The following is a 15448-nucleotide window of genomic DNA, read 5'->3' as shown; positions in this document are numbered from 1 at the left end:
AGTACATAAATAAAAAATAAAATCATGCGCTAACACCATCCAGTATAACCAGCATAAAGTTCACTGATGATATGCAATCAAGAGTCCAGGCACCAATCCCAGATAATATAGGTGCAGCAACCTTTCTCTGATTATGGACCTCTGGAATCCACAGAGGGAAGGAATCTAAAAGAAAGTAGAGAAGGTGCGCTTCATGGTGCATTAACGATGTAGAATTTTATTGGACATACAATATCCCAGGTAAAATAGTCAAAAAGACTAGTACCATAAAAAATGACACTGTGGGCTGGTTACCACACGACAATAGCATAAAGCCAAAGCAAAACTGCTCACGATATCCGGGGACACACGGCTGGAATGGACCACCAAGGAAGCCGCCACGCTGGCTTGCTGGACGGCAGGCAGGGGACGTCACAGACCGCAGACACGAGGATGCCGGAGATAAGATCAGCTGGACGGACACGTCATAAGCCACGCCCTGACGCGTTTCGTCGTAAGACTTCGTCAGAGGGCGTGGTCATGACGTGCACCAGGCCAGCTTATATTGGACCTGATCTGTCAATCAAGACAGACGCGATGTGGGAATCCCACTACGTAGCGCGTAAAGGGGAGGAGGCTAAGAGTGCCTATATTGATAGAGGGCAATACATATGGCCATAGACTTATAATATACAAGGAAAGAAGTTTTTTCTCTCACCGCAATAAAACTGAGAAACGGACATTAAATCAGGTCCAAAGCCAGGTGATCGTGAGCAGATTTTTACAACAAATACATACTAATTGAGGAAAAGAAAAAGGTATTCAAGGAAGTAGAAGTGGAAATCTCTTTGCTAACCCCCACCTTGGAAACTAAATTTAGCAAAGATACACTCATTGCGGCAAAAGCCGATATGGATCAAAAGGTTTCTGCGGTGGAAAATAAAATTATTGCCACCAAGCAGAAAAAGTTTGCTCGAGATCGTATTGACTATGAGACCAACAGGGTTAGATCGTGGCAGGAGGCAAAAATAAGCACAAATCCTCCGCAAACTGTTGATTCTGAGCATGTCGACAATAGCCAGAGGCATGTAGTAAAACCCAGATTCAATAAGCGACAGTATACCAACTATGATTCCCCTCGTGAACAGAGAAGAGATTACTACAATTCACCAAAGACGTATACACGTGGTAATAATAATTATACTCAACGCCAGGAGCGTTGGAGACAAGTTCCCTATAAAAATTCTTATAGATCACAGGACCCCAAAAAACATTGGGATAGGCCGGTATTTTCTGCTAATCAGACTACTAGATGGGCAGATAGAAACAGATTTGAGCCACTTAGGTCTGATAGAACTGAGAATCCCCGTCAGCATTTTTTAGAGGAAGGTCGGGACGACAACTTACTGATGTCGACCCCCAACAGGACCCCCCTCAGATTAAAAAGACGACTAGGGGAAGCTGGGGAAAAGGAACTTCCAAAAAGAGAATCGAAGCAGAGGTTCATCCAATAATCAACCATGGTATTACTACACTGGCGGGCACAAATATGGCGGAAGGGCAAACAGGAATTTTTAATCTTTCAGATAAAATCCTTACTGAATTTGAATATAAAGTTCTGCAGAAGGGTTTGTCCTTCGCCCCAGCCCAAGGCCCAAATAAGGTCGACCTACAGATTGACCTAAACCTGTTTGCTCGAAATCTTACCCTCAAGCGTAATTTTTTGAAAAAAACGCCACAAAATGAGTTGGTCGACACTGGTGTCGACACCAATAGCTCTAAACTAAAGCTTAAATCAACGTTTTATCCCCTGGAGTCCCGCGGCCCTTATATTGACTTATTCACTGAACTTGTTAAAAAAGATTTTAATAAAATAAATCCCAAAATTAACAATAAGTTTAACCTGAGCCTGAAAGAGAATCAGGCCCTGAAAGCATTAATGTCTGATGACTCTGTCGTCATTAAAAGTGCCGACAAAGGCGGTGGGGTAGTTATTGTTAATCGCGATGACTATGTAATGGAAGCCCATAAATTACTGTATGATGTGAATTCATATGTCAAGTTGTCTGGTGACCCCACTTCTGAATATTTGTGTGTTCTTGATGGTATTCTTAAGAAAGGTCTGAATGAAAAGGTCCTATGTTTGGAAGAGTACAAATATTTGTACAATTGTGCCCCAAACTTAGCGACCTTTTATCATTTGCCAAAGATCCATAAGGGGGTGGTCCCTCCTCCGGGCCGTCCTATCGTGGCCGGAGTCGGATCATTAACTTCTCGTGTTTCAGAATATGTGGATATGTTTATTAAAAAGTATGTACCATCTATTGAAACATATTTAAGGGACTCTTCACACCTCCTGCAAATTCTGGACACTATTGAATGGGATGCTGGTTATGCTCTGGCCTCTATTGATGTACAAGCGCTGTATACCAGCATTCCCCATGAGCTTGGCATTTGTGCCGTTGAACAATGTTTATTGAGGGACCCTGATGTATCTATGAAAAAACGTGAATTCATTTGTGAGTGTCTCAAATTTGTCCTCAAATTTAACTATTTTGAGTTTTTGGGGGAGTGGTTTCTCCAGGTCTGCGGGACGGCGATGGGGACGATTTGTGCCCCTAGCCTAGCCAATATTTATATGGCGGACTGGGAAACCCACACCATAGTGGGAGATGCCTGTGAAAGGTTGGTTTTATTTAAGCGTTATATTGACGACATAATCATAATTTGGAAGGGCGATGTCGACTCATTCACATTGTTTGTCGAGGGCTTGAACTCCAACCCCTATAACCTTAAGTTTACTTCCACCTTTAACAAGTCTAGAATTGAATTCTTAGATTTACTGTTGAGTGTAGAGAATTTTCCAACAGAAAGAAAAATAAAAACCTCTACTTTTTTTAAGCCTGTTGATGCTAACAGCTATTTAGATTACTCCAGCTGTCACCTTGGTGCCTGGAAAGACAACATCCCTTATTCCCAGTTCCTAAGGCTGAAAAGGAACTGTTCTGACCCCCATAGTTTCGAAGAACAAGCACAAGTTTATGTTAACAGGTTTGAGGAGAGGGGATATCCCAGCAGAATCATACAGGGTGCACTTCGAAGATCTCGGACCCTTGAGAGAAAGAATTTGCTGAAACCCATTCATGGATCTGCTGATACATCCACTGTGAATGTTAGTGTCCCAAAAAAACCTTCTGACACACTGTTTATTACACAGTACAACACACACGAAAGGGAACTAAAATCCATCCTAAATAAGCACTGGAATGTCCTTAAATTGGACCCAGTCCTGGCTGACCATTTATCAGATAGACCCAAGATGGTGTTTAGACGGGCTAAAACCATTAAGTCCATGGTTTCTAAAAGTCAACTACAGCCCCTAGATAGAGGGCCAAAATCCAATTCTTTTCTCACTATTCATGGTTCCTTTCCCTGTAATAGGTGTAAAATATGTCCCCTCATGAAGAAGGGCTCTATTATTGAGGGTACAGATCACAAGATCCTTAGTTTCATTAATTGTAATTCTTCATTTGTTGTTTACTTATTGACTTGCGGCTGTGGACTCCGATATATCGGAAAAACAAAGAGATGCTTAAAGATCCGCATTTTAGAACATGTCCGTAACATAAAGCACGGAATTACTAATCATAGTGTCTCTAGACATTTTAAGGAAACACACAACTGCGATCCCTCCAGCCTTCGTGTTAGAGGTATTGAATGTATTCAGCCCAATAAACGTGGAGGTGACCGGGAAAAATACTTGCTTAAACGGGAAACCACCTGGATACTCAAATTAAACACATTGGCTCCAGAGGGGCTAAATGAGGGTTATGAGGTTACCCCATTTATCAATTGACAAAGTATATATTTATATATTTTCTCCTTTTTATATATACATATATTTTTTTCCTTTTTTTTTTAATATGTATACCAAATGGTCATTCCAACGTGAGCTTTGCCCGAGACGCGCTGGGATGTGTAGTTTTTTGCGAATACGCTTTCTCTTTGTGTGTCTGGGGTTTTATATATATATTTTTGTATTTATTTATGCCGGGTTATTATTCTCTTATACCGATTTATATATAGGTTTTGGTATACCGGCGTAAATATGCTGCTATGGAATCTTCCGTTTTTTATATGTAAAAAAATTTTTTTATATGTAATTTTTTATAAATGTTGTTTTTTTATATGTAATTTTTATATACATCTGTTGTGTTGTATGTGATCTTAGGACAGTGGCAAAATAAGTATGTATTTGTTGTAAAAATCTGCTCACGATCACCTGGCTTTGGACCTGATTTAATGTCCGTTTCTCAGTTTTATTGCGGTGAGAGAAAAAACTTCTTTCCTTGTATATTATAAGTCTATGGCCATATGTATTGCCCTCTATCAATATAGGCACTCTTAGCCTCCTCCCCTTTACGCGCTACGTAGTGGGATTCCCACATCGCGTCTGTCTTGATTGACAGATCAGGTCCAATATAAGCTGGCCTGGTGCACGTCATGACCACGCCCTCTGACGAAGTCTTACGACGAAACGCGTCAGGGCGTGGCTTATGACGTGTCCGTCCAGCTGATCTTATCTCCGGCATCCTCGTGTCTGCGGTCTGTGACGTCCCCTGCCTGCCGTCCAGCAAGCCAGCGTGGCGGCTTCCTTGGTGGTCCATTCCAGCCGTGTGTCCCCGGATATCGTGAGCAGTTTTGCTTTGGCTTTATGCTATTGTCGTGTGGTAACCAGCCCACAGTGTAATTTTTATGGTACTAGTCTTTTTGACTATTTTACCTGGGATATTGTATGTCCAATAAAATTCTACATCGTTAATGCACCATGAAGCGCACCTTCTCTACTTTCTTTTATATATATATATATATATATATATAGTCGTCTAGTCTTCCTGCTAATGATGTAAATTGATGGTATGCTCTGTGCTATTAGCTATTTAAACTTCGCCCACCTAAGAAACTTTCAATAAGTTCTTCCATCTATTGAATTGTCATGTTCTGAAATGCTCTCTTCTCGTTGCTTGGCAACCTTATCAGGGAGCTAAAGAGGAACTTGTTCCCACATTCCACATACTGTATACTGTAGTTGTGCGTTTAAAATGGCCAGACACCAGAACACAGCCTATTCAAATCGGACTTGCACTCCAGCATTTATTCATCTATTGTAATTTAGATGCCACAGGGTCACAATGGCAGAAAGAGTGAAAAGAGCACAGACTTTAGTAGGTTTAAGCACAAACATACATAAATGCTGAAAAGCTGTTTTTTATTTATTTTATTTAAAACACTTGAAGCATAATATTTATTCAGGGGAGTCAAGGATGATGTATAATTTACCATATAAAACAAATCCTTGATACTCACCTTTGGGGCCTTTAACAAGCTTTATCTCCATGATTTTCTCAGTTACCGGTTTTCTCCTCCTTACATATAGTCGGACAATAGAGCCAGCCTCTTTTAATGCCTCAACCGCTTTGCTGTGTGCCACATCATGAACATCTACATCATTCACCCGTAATATACAGTCATTAACCCTGATAAGAGATTTTAAAAAAAGGGTAAATGCACTCCAGAAAAACGTATATATTCAATCATTTACTAAAGGGGCATTTCACATAGAAATACAACTATAATTCTGTGCACACGCTATGTGATATAAAGTTAAGCTGGCTAATAAATCTTTAAATGACAATGCTCCTGTGTATATGGTCGACCCCCTGACTGCGTGATATATAGTACCTGCAGACTCCATTAAAATGATGTCACAGGTAGGTGGGCATATTTAAATTTGGATTATTGGTAAGTGCATATGCACAAGATAATTTGTTCATAAACCTTACCAATAGAAACATTGGTTGGCAGATTGGAGTGACGACAGATCTGTTGGCTTAAGCCCCATACACACTTGACAATGCCCCTTGCCGCTGATATTGGCGGTCACGGGGAACCGATATTGGCAAGTGCATACACACTTGCAGATGCCGGCTCCAAGGTGCAGAATAGCCGTCGTTAATGAGGATCTACCTCATAGGAACATGCTGTACGAGGGAGGGGGTCGTTAACAACCCGAGGTAGCGCACAAAGTTAATGACAGGGTGTGTCCACAATATCGCTCAGAAAGCCCTGAACAATATCGCCTAGTGTGTATGGGGCTTAAGTGTTCACCCAAGTTTGTCCCTAAAGAGGATGAGATAATACAATATTTTGCAATAATTCTGTTGCTTTTAATATAGTATATGCCATAGGCTTTGTATTAGAGTGCAGAATAAAAAAAATTAAATATGCACACTGCTATCGGATATATTTAACTACATCTACAATGCTCTGTCACTACTCTGTAGCAGGTTGCTACATATTAGGAGCAAGGGAGCTTCTCTAGCTAAACAAAGTTGACAGTGATTGAGAGATAGGCAGATTGGCATTGAAGTTGTGATGGAGTCATACAAAACTATCTAACATACACATTCTTTATAAAAAGGTTTACTTCAAACAGAATTACATACCTTAACCTCCCATCTTGAGCAGCTGCTCCCCCAGAAATGATTTTAGTAATAAAAATACTTGTGTCATCTCCAATGTGCGGATTGTCTGTTCCTCCAGCAATGCTAAAACCAAGCCCTGAAGTTCCCTGAAACCAAAGCAAACCACAATATAGAGAATGCTCACATCCAAAATGTTGACATTTGCATTAATACTTCATTATTATTAAAATAAAGTTCCATCAATAAAGGAGTCATCCACTTATAAGCTGAAATAGCCCCCTTCTCCCTAAATGGTATTACCATGTCTAGAACTCAATATTCAAGTGTACATACCCTTGTTGTGCAATCTGTCAATTTTCAAAGGTTCTACAGCTGTACAAAACAATGCTGACTGGACAGCTTGGCAGTCAATCCAGTCAGCGGTGCTCACTGTTTTCTCACACCAAATAGTTACAATAAAAATGAAGTGAAACATAATCAGTACATCCATATTCTATTTTTGAATGTTTCTCAAATGTTATTAGTTAGCAGCCCATCAATATTACAGATCATCATAACAGCATTGTCAGTTCCGGCGGCTGTGCTCATCTGAGCAGAGCCACACTTGAACTGCTCAGTCAAACCCATCTAGTGGACGCTGGTGTGCAAAACACTTAAGGCCCATACACACCGGGTGACTTTGAGCTGAAAGTTGCTTAAAACAGCAGTTTTGAGCGGCTTTCAGCTCAAAGCCGCCCAGTGGGTATGGCCCGGCGGTGAGCGCTGCTGCGCACTCCCGCTACATCTCCGGGAAAGCCAATAATCTGCTGGTTATACCAGCAGATGAGCGGCTTTCAGGATGGCTTTGCATAGCGCTCCGCTATGCAATGCCCCCCCTCCGTCGGCGCCGGGCAGGGAGAAAGCCGCTCACTGTGTATGCACTGAGCGGCTCTCCCCGCAGCGATGAACGCTATAATTGCTGTCCATACACACTAGGCATAGTTGCCCAGTGTGTATGGACCTTTAGAAGCCCATACTTAGAGGTGAGGAGCAGCAGTAGCCTTATATTACATAGGATACAGCTTAAGGCAAAGATGAGTCCCACCCATCATCTGCAGTTTTAGTATATATATATATATATATATATATATATATATATATATATATACATATATATATATATACATATATATACATATACATATACATATACATACATACATACATACATACATACATATAGAGGCAGTAGTAGAGATGTAACCCATGCGGGGTGATGCATCACACGGCACTCCGAGGATTTAGGTGAATTCAAAGCAAGTTTATTGCTAAATCCTCGGAGTGCCGTGTGATGCATCACCCCGCGTGGGTTACATCTCTACTACTGCCTATCTACCTCCAGCAAAGGCACCCAGGTATATGATTTCAAGACAGCGGAGTGCCGGGTCGACACCACATATATATATATATATATATATATATTTATATATATGCAGTCATCTCCAGTTCATATATTACCCTTTCCAGTGTGATTTCTTCATATTCATAGTCTGCATCTGTTCCATTTACCTACAAAATATAAAAAAAGAACATAAAAAGCATTTACTGCAAGATACTGAAAAATCTGAAATATATTGATTTTCTTATGACAGATCAGCATCAAAAGGGTAAATTACTGAGAATTGCTGATTATAAATAATTTTTGGTGCCCATATATTGCAATAATATGCTACTAGAAAAAGTAGCAGCTACACAAGTCAGAAGCGTTTTTTTTTTTAAATCTCCAATTCTAATTACAACCGTCATATAGGACTTTTGGTCTAGTTACTATTGGTCTAGTTATGATGAAATTACTTTTAAATGAAAGGGTCAGAAGAACGGCCAGACCAACTCAAGTTGACAGGTAGGCCCCCGTTATTTAAATAGTCAAGTATTACTACAGTGGCATCCAAAATATCATCTCAGAATGCACAGCTCATTGAACATCGAAGTGAAAAAGCTACAGCAGTGGAAGACCGCACTTGTGAGATTGAAATAAGAAACAGTGGGAGCAGGCTCTCCAAAACTGAACAATGAAAAACTGTTTCCTTATCTGTAGAAGCTCAATTACAGCTGTTACATGTGGATAGTATGGTCAGAATATGGAATAATGAATCCATGGATACATATTCATCCTGCCTTTTGTCAACTGTTCAGGCTGGTGACTGTTGTAATAATGTGATGAAATTGTCTTGGCATACATTAGGGGGAAAATTTACCAAGATGTGTATTCTACTTCCCATGTGATGTTGCTATGGGCAACCAATCAGATCCTGTCTACCATCTTCTAGAGGGTGCTAAATAAATAAGTAGATTCTGATTGGTTGACCATAGCAACATCACATGTGAAGTAGAATACACATCTTAGTAAATTTCCCCCTAGGTCTCCTAAAACCATTTAAGCAATGTTTACATGCTGTAGCCTAAGTATGGTTACTGCTCATCTGCATCTCCTTATGTCGCAATTTACCCACCGATGCCACAAAGCACACATATTAAGCTGGTTCCATGAACACAAGTACAAGTTCATCATGATATTTCACGTTGTGTTTTTCCATGTCAGATTGTGTACCCACCGCTTCTAAGGGAACCAGCCGGTGAGTGGTGCTACACTTCCACCGGAAGAAGCAGAGAATACCCGGGCTGGCGATTCCACGCAAATGGACGGTGATCCCCGCGAACATGGAAAGGGCAGGATGTTTGGGGGGTAAGTTCTTTCTATTTAATGCACTTCTCATAGTGCATATATGCACAGTATATCTGCGTGGCCAACCAGAAATGGTTGTTTACGATGCAGCATCATGGCATCGTACATAGCACTGTTGTCCCCTACATTGTATAACTGTGTAAGCACAGCACAATGTAGATTCCAGCTGCATAACAATTGGCTGGGAATACATCACTCTAATGCTGGGGTAGTCAACTCCGGTCCTTGAGAGCTACCAACAGTTAACATTTTCCAGGTCTCCTCACAGAATCACAAGTTAAGTAATTCTCTCTACCTTTTGTAATTTGTAAGTGAGTAACGAGTGCACCTAATAGGTGGTCTAGAAATCATGAACTGTTGGTAGCTCTCGAGGACTGGAGTTGGCTACCCCTGCTCTAATGTGTACCTGGCCTAAGAGCTCTAGTTTGATGGTAACAATGTGTTGAATGCAAATAGAACTGCCCCATTCCTACACAGTTATGCTTCAAAGCAATCAAATAGAAAGACTAAGTGCTGCTCGGCATGGTTATTATTCCTATTATGTAGCTTACAATAGCCATTGTGGGAGATGTTAGCACTTTATGAATGAATACAAAGATCCTGTATCTGTGCAACAATAGACAGAAACAAAATATGTTCTACAGAAGCAGCCATTTTAGTTGTAATTTTCCTTCCAAAGCACCAAGTTTAAGGAGGTGCCATAACAGACACACGTTGCGACCGTATGAAGTATAGCCTTTATTACTCTGGCAAATTTGTCCAGGCAACCTTGTGGAGAATGAAATGCGATACCGCACACAAGTTTCTAATGAAGCCACTGGGAAAGAATACAGACGATATTAAACTTCATGAATACTGAAAATTTAATGCACAGCTTTTGTTTATAGTGAAATGAACCAGGAAAGGGCTGGAATTCCTTTAGAAAATCAATAGCCATCAGCTAATTACATGGCCCGTTGCTTTGTTCGTCAGCTGTGTTTGTAAATAGTTTTCCTCAATTTCAGGTTTACTGCACTTGTGCACTGTACAACAATGATGCATTTTGTGTGCCGCACACAAAGAAAACATGCAACCTTCAATAGACTGCAATGTGGATTCGGAACAATACATTATTCTCACGTATCAAGCTTAAGAGCAGACCATCTTCAAGAAACCTAATAAGGACAACTCTTTATGCCTGGACAGAGCTAAGACTATGTATGTAATGTCAAACATTCCAGATATCAGAAAATCAATGGAACTGGTAAGGTGATCTCACATGGTGCAACTTACATAGGGCGGAGTGTCTAGGTTATCTGTGTTTACAATCACTGGTGGAGGATTTGCCTAGGAGAAAGTAAAGAAAATAAGTCAAGTGGTATTCATTAAAAATATTTAACATTTTGGGAATGCCCCCGCCCCCCCCCCCCCCCCTGAAAAAGTAACAGGCCTCTTGTTCTTAGAGCCTATAGACCAGTGTTTTTAACCTCTGTTCAACTCACAGCATATGAAAGAAGATTTTAATATTGCCAAGGCACACTACCAGACCCCCACAGAAAATTGTCCCTCATATGAAAAAAAAAAAACAATCACACTGTTCCCCACAGGTAATACAAAAAAAATGGAACATGAAAACAAATATTACTTTGGCCCCCCATAAAAAACTGCATTGTCCCCCATAGAACACAAAAAGAAAAAACACATTGATCCCCAGATGATTAGCAGATGACAAGAAGGAGGAGAAGCAAGCAGTCAGATCTGGACCCATTTAACGTCAGAGATGAGTGGTCTCATATGCCCAGGAGAGAGGACTGGAGCAGGAAGAGACCAGTGAATAACAGTTGAACTGGTGTGGACATCTCTAGCTCAGGGGGCACACATGAGAACAACTCAAGGAACACTAGTGTGCCAAGACACAGTGGTTGAAAAAACACTGCAATAGACAATGAAGTCTGACATTTTGGTTAGCTTCGGTTATTACTACTTCACTGGGAAACAGTGACCACAATGGGCAATTTTACATCAGGCATTTTCTAACTGCTAAATTTTTAAGGTGCATTCCAATGAACATTTCTTTAAAATGGCTTCATTTTAAATGTGATGTGATAAATGTGTTGTAAATATAGAGGCTTAACACAAATACAGCAACTAGTTAGCTTGGCTAAGTGCCTCTGCAGATGGAAAACCTACCACAGACTGTTACTAAACAAGATGACCCAGTAGGACATGATGGTACGGTATGTGCAACGCAAAGTACACACTGGGAAAGCATCAACTGTTCAGTCGAATGGCCAATCTATATTATAAGCAAATCAATGGGTATATTCTAACAATAGGTCTTAAGGTGCCCATACACGTTACAATTATTGCATACAATATTGAATACAATATCGCATCTCATCGCATCTCGGTTTTGCGATGAGATGAGATTAGATGAGATCTAGTACAAAAAAGTATGTGCAGCACATACTTTTTATACTAGATCTCATCTCATCACAAAACCGAGATGCGATGAGATGCGATATTGTATTCTCCCTCCTTTCAACTCGCATGGGGAACAATACAGGGATGTCCTCTTTCCCCTGTCTTATTCACCCTGGCGATCGAACCTCTGGCCTGTTTGATTAGGCAGTACCCTGGAGATATAGGATTTGGGATAGGAGCCCGGACAGAAGCGGTATTGTTCTACGCGGATGATATATTGATTTTCTTAAAGCATTATGCATCGTCCCTTCCTTTAGTCCTGAAGTGGATTGAGGAATTCTGAGAATTCTCCGGATTCCGAATTAATTGGACAAAATCAATTATTTTCCCAGTAGGGGACCCTGTTAATTACTCCCCATCCTCTCCCGCTACAATGGGTTTCAACGTTCAAATATTTTGGTATCTCTATATCCCGGGACCCTAAAGACTTTGATTGGCTAAACATTCAACCGCTGTTTGAATGGTTAGGGAAAAAAATAAAACCATGCAGTAAATTACCTTTAATAGTAACAGGAAGCGTAAACCTGGTGAAAATGTCAGTTCTTAATAAATTCCTATACGTCATCCAGCAAGCACCAAAATCACTATTTAGAAAATGTAATAGTATAATATCCTCATTTATTTGGAACGGTGCCCGTCCGAAGATTCAACTTTATTTAATGAGGGAAAGGGCAAATGGCGGCCTGGGACTCCCCGACCTTAGAAGGTATTACATTGCTTCGCAATCAGTGCAATTAAGACCATGGTTAAGAGAGGAGGAACAAGGTAGTGATATGGTCAGAGCATTAGTGGCAGTCTCTACGCCAGACATCAGCCCCCTGCATAGGATTTTACAGGGCCATAATTTACCTGGGGATCTACCGTTAGTCTCACAAGCTATGAAAATATGGCGAGAAGCAAATCAAATTTTGGGAATATAACATCTGGATAATGAATATCTAATAGAAGATCTGCTTACACCCAGGGAAGCTAAAGCCATACAGATCAGAGAGGCTTGGCACCCTTTCTCTGTAACCACTCTTACCCAAGTTTATAGCCCAGAAGGCCTCAAATAATTTCTACAGCTAAAAGAGGAGTTCAACTTACCTAGAACATATTTTTCCGTTATTTACAATTAAGGAGTGTCCTAGAAGCATATTTTCCCAATCTCCCCCCCTCATTTGGGGAACACCCGATAAAAAAAATAGTAAAATCAACCGAAAAAAAGGTCTCAAGGATATATAGAAATCTAGAAAAAATGAAGAATAATGACGGGTTAACGTCATTAAGAGGGAAATGGGAGGAGGATGTGGGGGATTTAAGCGATGAGGAATGAATAGTTGCAAAGACCTCAGTGGCTAAGGCCACAAATTCGCTTCGCTCCGCATTCAACAGACTCAACTTTTTATTTTTCATAGATCATATATGACAGCCACGAAACTAGCTAAATTTGCTGGGAGGGCATCGTCAACTTGCCCTAAATGTGGAATCCTTCCTGGAACTTTTATACATTTAATATGGGAGTGCAGGCTGGTAGCCGAGTTCTGGGATATGACATTTTCCTGTAAGTGTTGCATATTAGGAATAGTGGGAGTAAGGAGTCGGATAAACAAAAGCATATATAAACAGTCTATGTTCAATCGCGAAGGTAATAGTCGGGAGGGCATGGATGTCCAACAATGCCCCAGACTTCGATGACTGGAAGTCACTAGTTACACTTATCGGTCTGTCGTAACACTTTAAGCAAATTTCACCAAATATGGAATCACTGGACACTATCGGTCTTTTATAAGGACATTAATCTCCACTAAATATATACTTCTGGTCACAAGATAAGCACGTCTTAAGACATAGGAACCACATTGATTAGATATGATCACTTATTACACTGATGGCAATAACCATCACACTTTCTAACAATTCGATTAGAAAAGGGAAATAACATGTAGAGAAGGCTTCTCTGAGCGAATGTCGAAACCTAAAAAGAGATACTCACTTGACAGCAACCACTATGTATAAGCTTGTCCCTGCAGTAAATAGAGCCAGATATAGTTCCCTGGTATAAGACCAAGTGACCATTTTCAACCATTTAAGGCAGGTAAAATAAAGGGAGGTCAGTTAGATAAAATTCCCCAGAACCCCCCATTAATCCCATACTGCGAGAAGTGTTATGAATCAAAATAATTAAGAACAGTAAATGCAAAGTGTAAATTACCTTTGCGAAATGAGAATAAGCTAAATGTATGTGTACCTATGTATTGTGATGTTTTTTGTTTTTGTATGGTCATGCAAATGTAATTTTGTCAAATTAAATAAAGATAAAGAGTTTAAAAAAATATTGTATGCAATAATTGTAACGTGTATGGGCACCTTTAGAAGGACATCGTTCACAGACATATTGCTTAGACTCTGCTGCACATCCGATTCCCAATATATCTGCATATATATTGGTGCATCTGGCTGTGTGCATGGGCGACCGGCTGCCCGCTCATACACTTTCTGCATGGGGACTTGTGTCACAGCTGCCCAGGCACATTCAAATGCCGCCCATCTGGATGACAGGACAGACCTATGGAACTAATCACTAAGTGTTTATGCTTACCTGAAATCGGCCACTCTGTTGGGTGTGACACGTCGTGTGTTCCCAACATAAACTGGAGAGTCACAAGTAAACTACCCTGAGGGAAGTCCTACAAGCATGTGAATAGTGTGACTGCCATACATAGCAATTTACCCTGCTACCTAATTTCAGGGAAGACCATAAAAAAAATTCCATCAGTATTTCCCATGTGGAGTTATTTAATCAACATTTGAGAAAAATCAGTGCTCATCATAAGTTTGTAATTCTTGTAATGCCGCCCATACGCGTCCCGATACGGGCGTGCGTTCCGTGCTTAACTAGCGCGCATCGCATTGCATTGCCCGTGCATGGGTTGTGCATGAAATGCGATGCAATGTGATGAAAACTAAGTACAAAAAGTATTTGCAAGCACATACTTTTTGTACTGTGCAATGAGGTGCCGCAGGAGCGCGCACCTCAAAGCACACATCGGACCCGCCGGGATCACAGCGTGTATGGGCTGCTTAAGTTCAGGTACAGTATGTTTTATTCTGAAAATATAGCTACCATAAATCATTCCAAGTTTTTTTTACTCACCCCTAGAGGTATGGCTCTAGGCAGATCACATCTAGCAAGAATAGCGAAATCTCACACATGCTCATTGGAGCAAGCTAATCAGGGAGAAAATGCACAGGTGCCCATACACGTTACAATTATTGTATACAATATCGCATCTCAGTTTTGCGATAAGATGAGATAAAATCTAGTACAAAAAGTATGTGCAGCACATACTTTTTGTACTAGATCTCATCTGATCTCATCGCAAAACCGATATGCGATGAGATGCGATATTGTATACAATATTGTATAAATAATTGTAACGTGTATGGGCACCGTAGCACTAGGCTAATGTGCTGTGTGCTAAAGCGGGGATCCACAGAGTGGGTCTGGTATAACACCCCAACAGTCAGGATTCCGACAGTCATTAACCCGAAGTCAGAATCCTGTCTGTGTGGACTCAGACAGCGGGACAAGTGCAAGGAAGCCCCTTGCATGGACCCCCATGAGGGAGAATAGCCGCTGCCCATGTGTCGGGCTTTTAGAAGTTGGGATTCTGGTGAGTTCTCCGGCACCCAACCAGAGTGAGGAGTTTTCGCTCTCCAGCTCCTGTGGACAAGATGTTACTTGCCTCCATAATACATCTCCCCCACATTGACCAAAAGTATCAGTATCGGAGCCTTGAAAGTAATAACATAT

At 40.8% G+C, this 15448-nt stretch overlaps 1 protein-coding gene across 28 annotated transcripts in view; it reads right to left on the bottom strand.

Annotated features, from left to right (window-relative positions):
* DLG1 (discs large MAGUK scaffold protein 1) overlaps nucleotides 1–15448 on the bottom strand; it is a 291905-nt gene that overhangs the window by 122527 nt on the left and 153930 nt on the right. For all 28 annotated transcript variants that reach the window (XM_083177591.1, XM_083177594.1, XM_083177595.1 and 25 more), the window contains 4 exons: nucleotides 10462–10515; nucleotides 7962–8012; nucleotides 6486–6610; nucleotides 5347–5516 (listed from right to left, as the gene is read on the bottom strand). In XM_083177591.1, the coding sequence (XP_083033717.1) occupies nucleotides 5347–5516; nucleotides 6486–6610; nucleotides 7962–8012; nucleotides 10462–10515 (400 nt within the window). The remainder of the gene's footprint in view (nucleotides 1–5346; nucleotides 5517–6485; nucleotides 6611–7961; nucleotides 8013–10461; nucleotides 10516–15448) is intronic.

This window comes from Crinia signifera, chromosome 3 (assembly GCF_055691185.1).
Source record: "Crinia signifera chromosome 3, ASM5569118v1, whole genome shotgun sequence".
NCBI lineage: Eukaryota > Metazoa > Chordata > Amphibia > Anura > Myobatrachidae > Crinia > Crinia signifera.
Note: the sequence above shows the minus strand (reverse complement) of the source record. Positions and strands in the feature narration are given on the sequence as shown.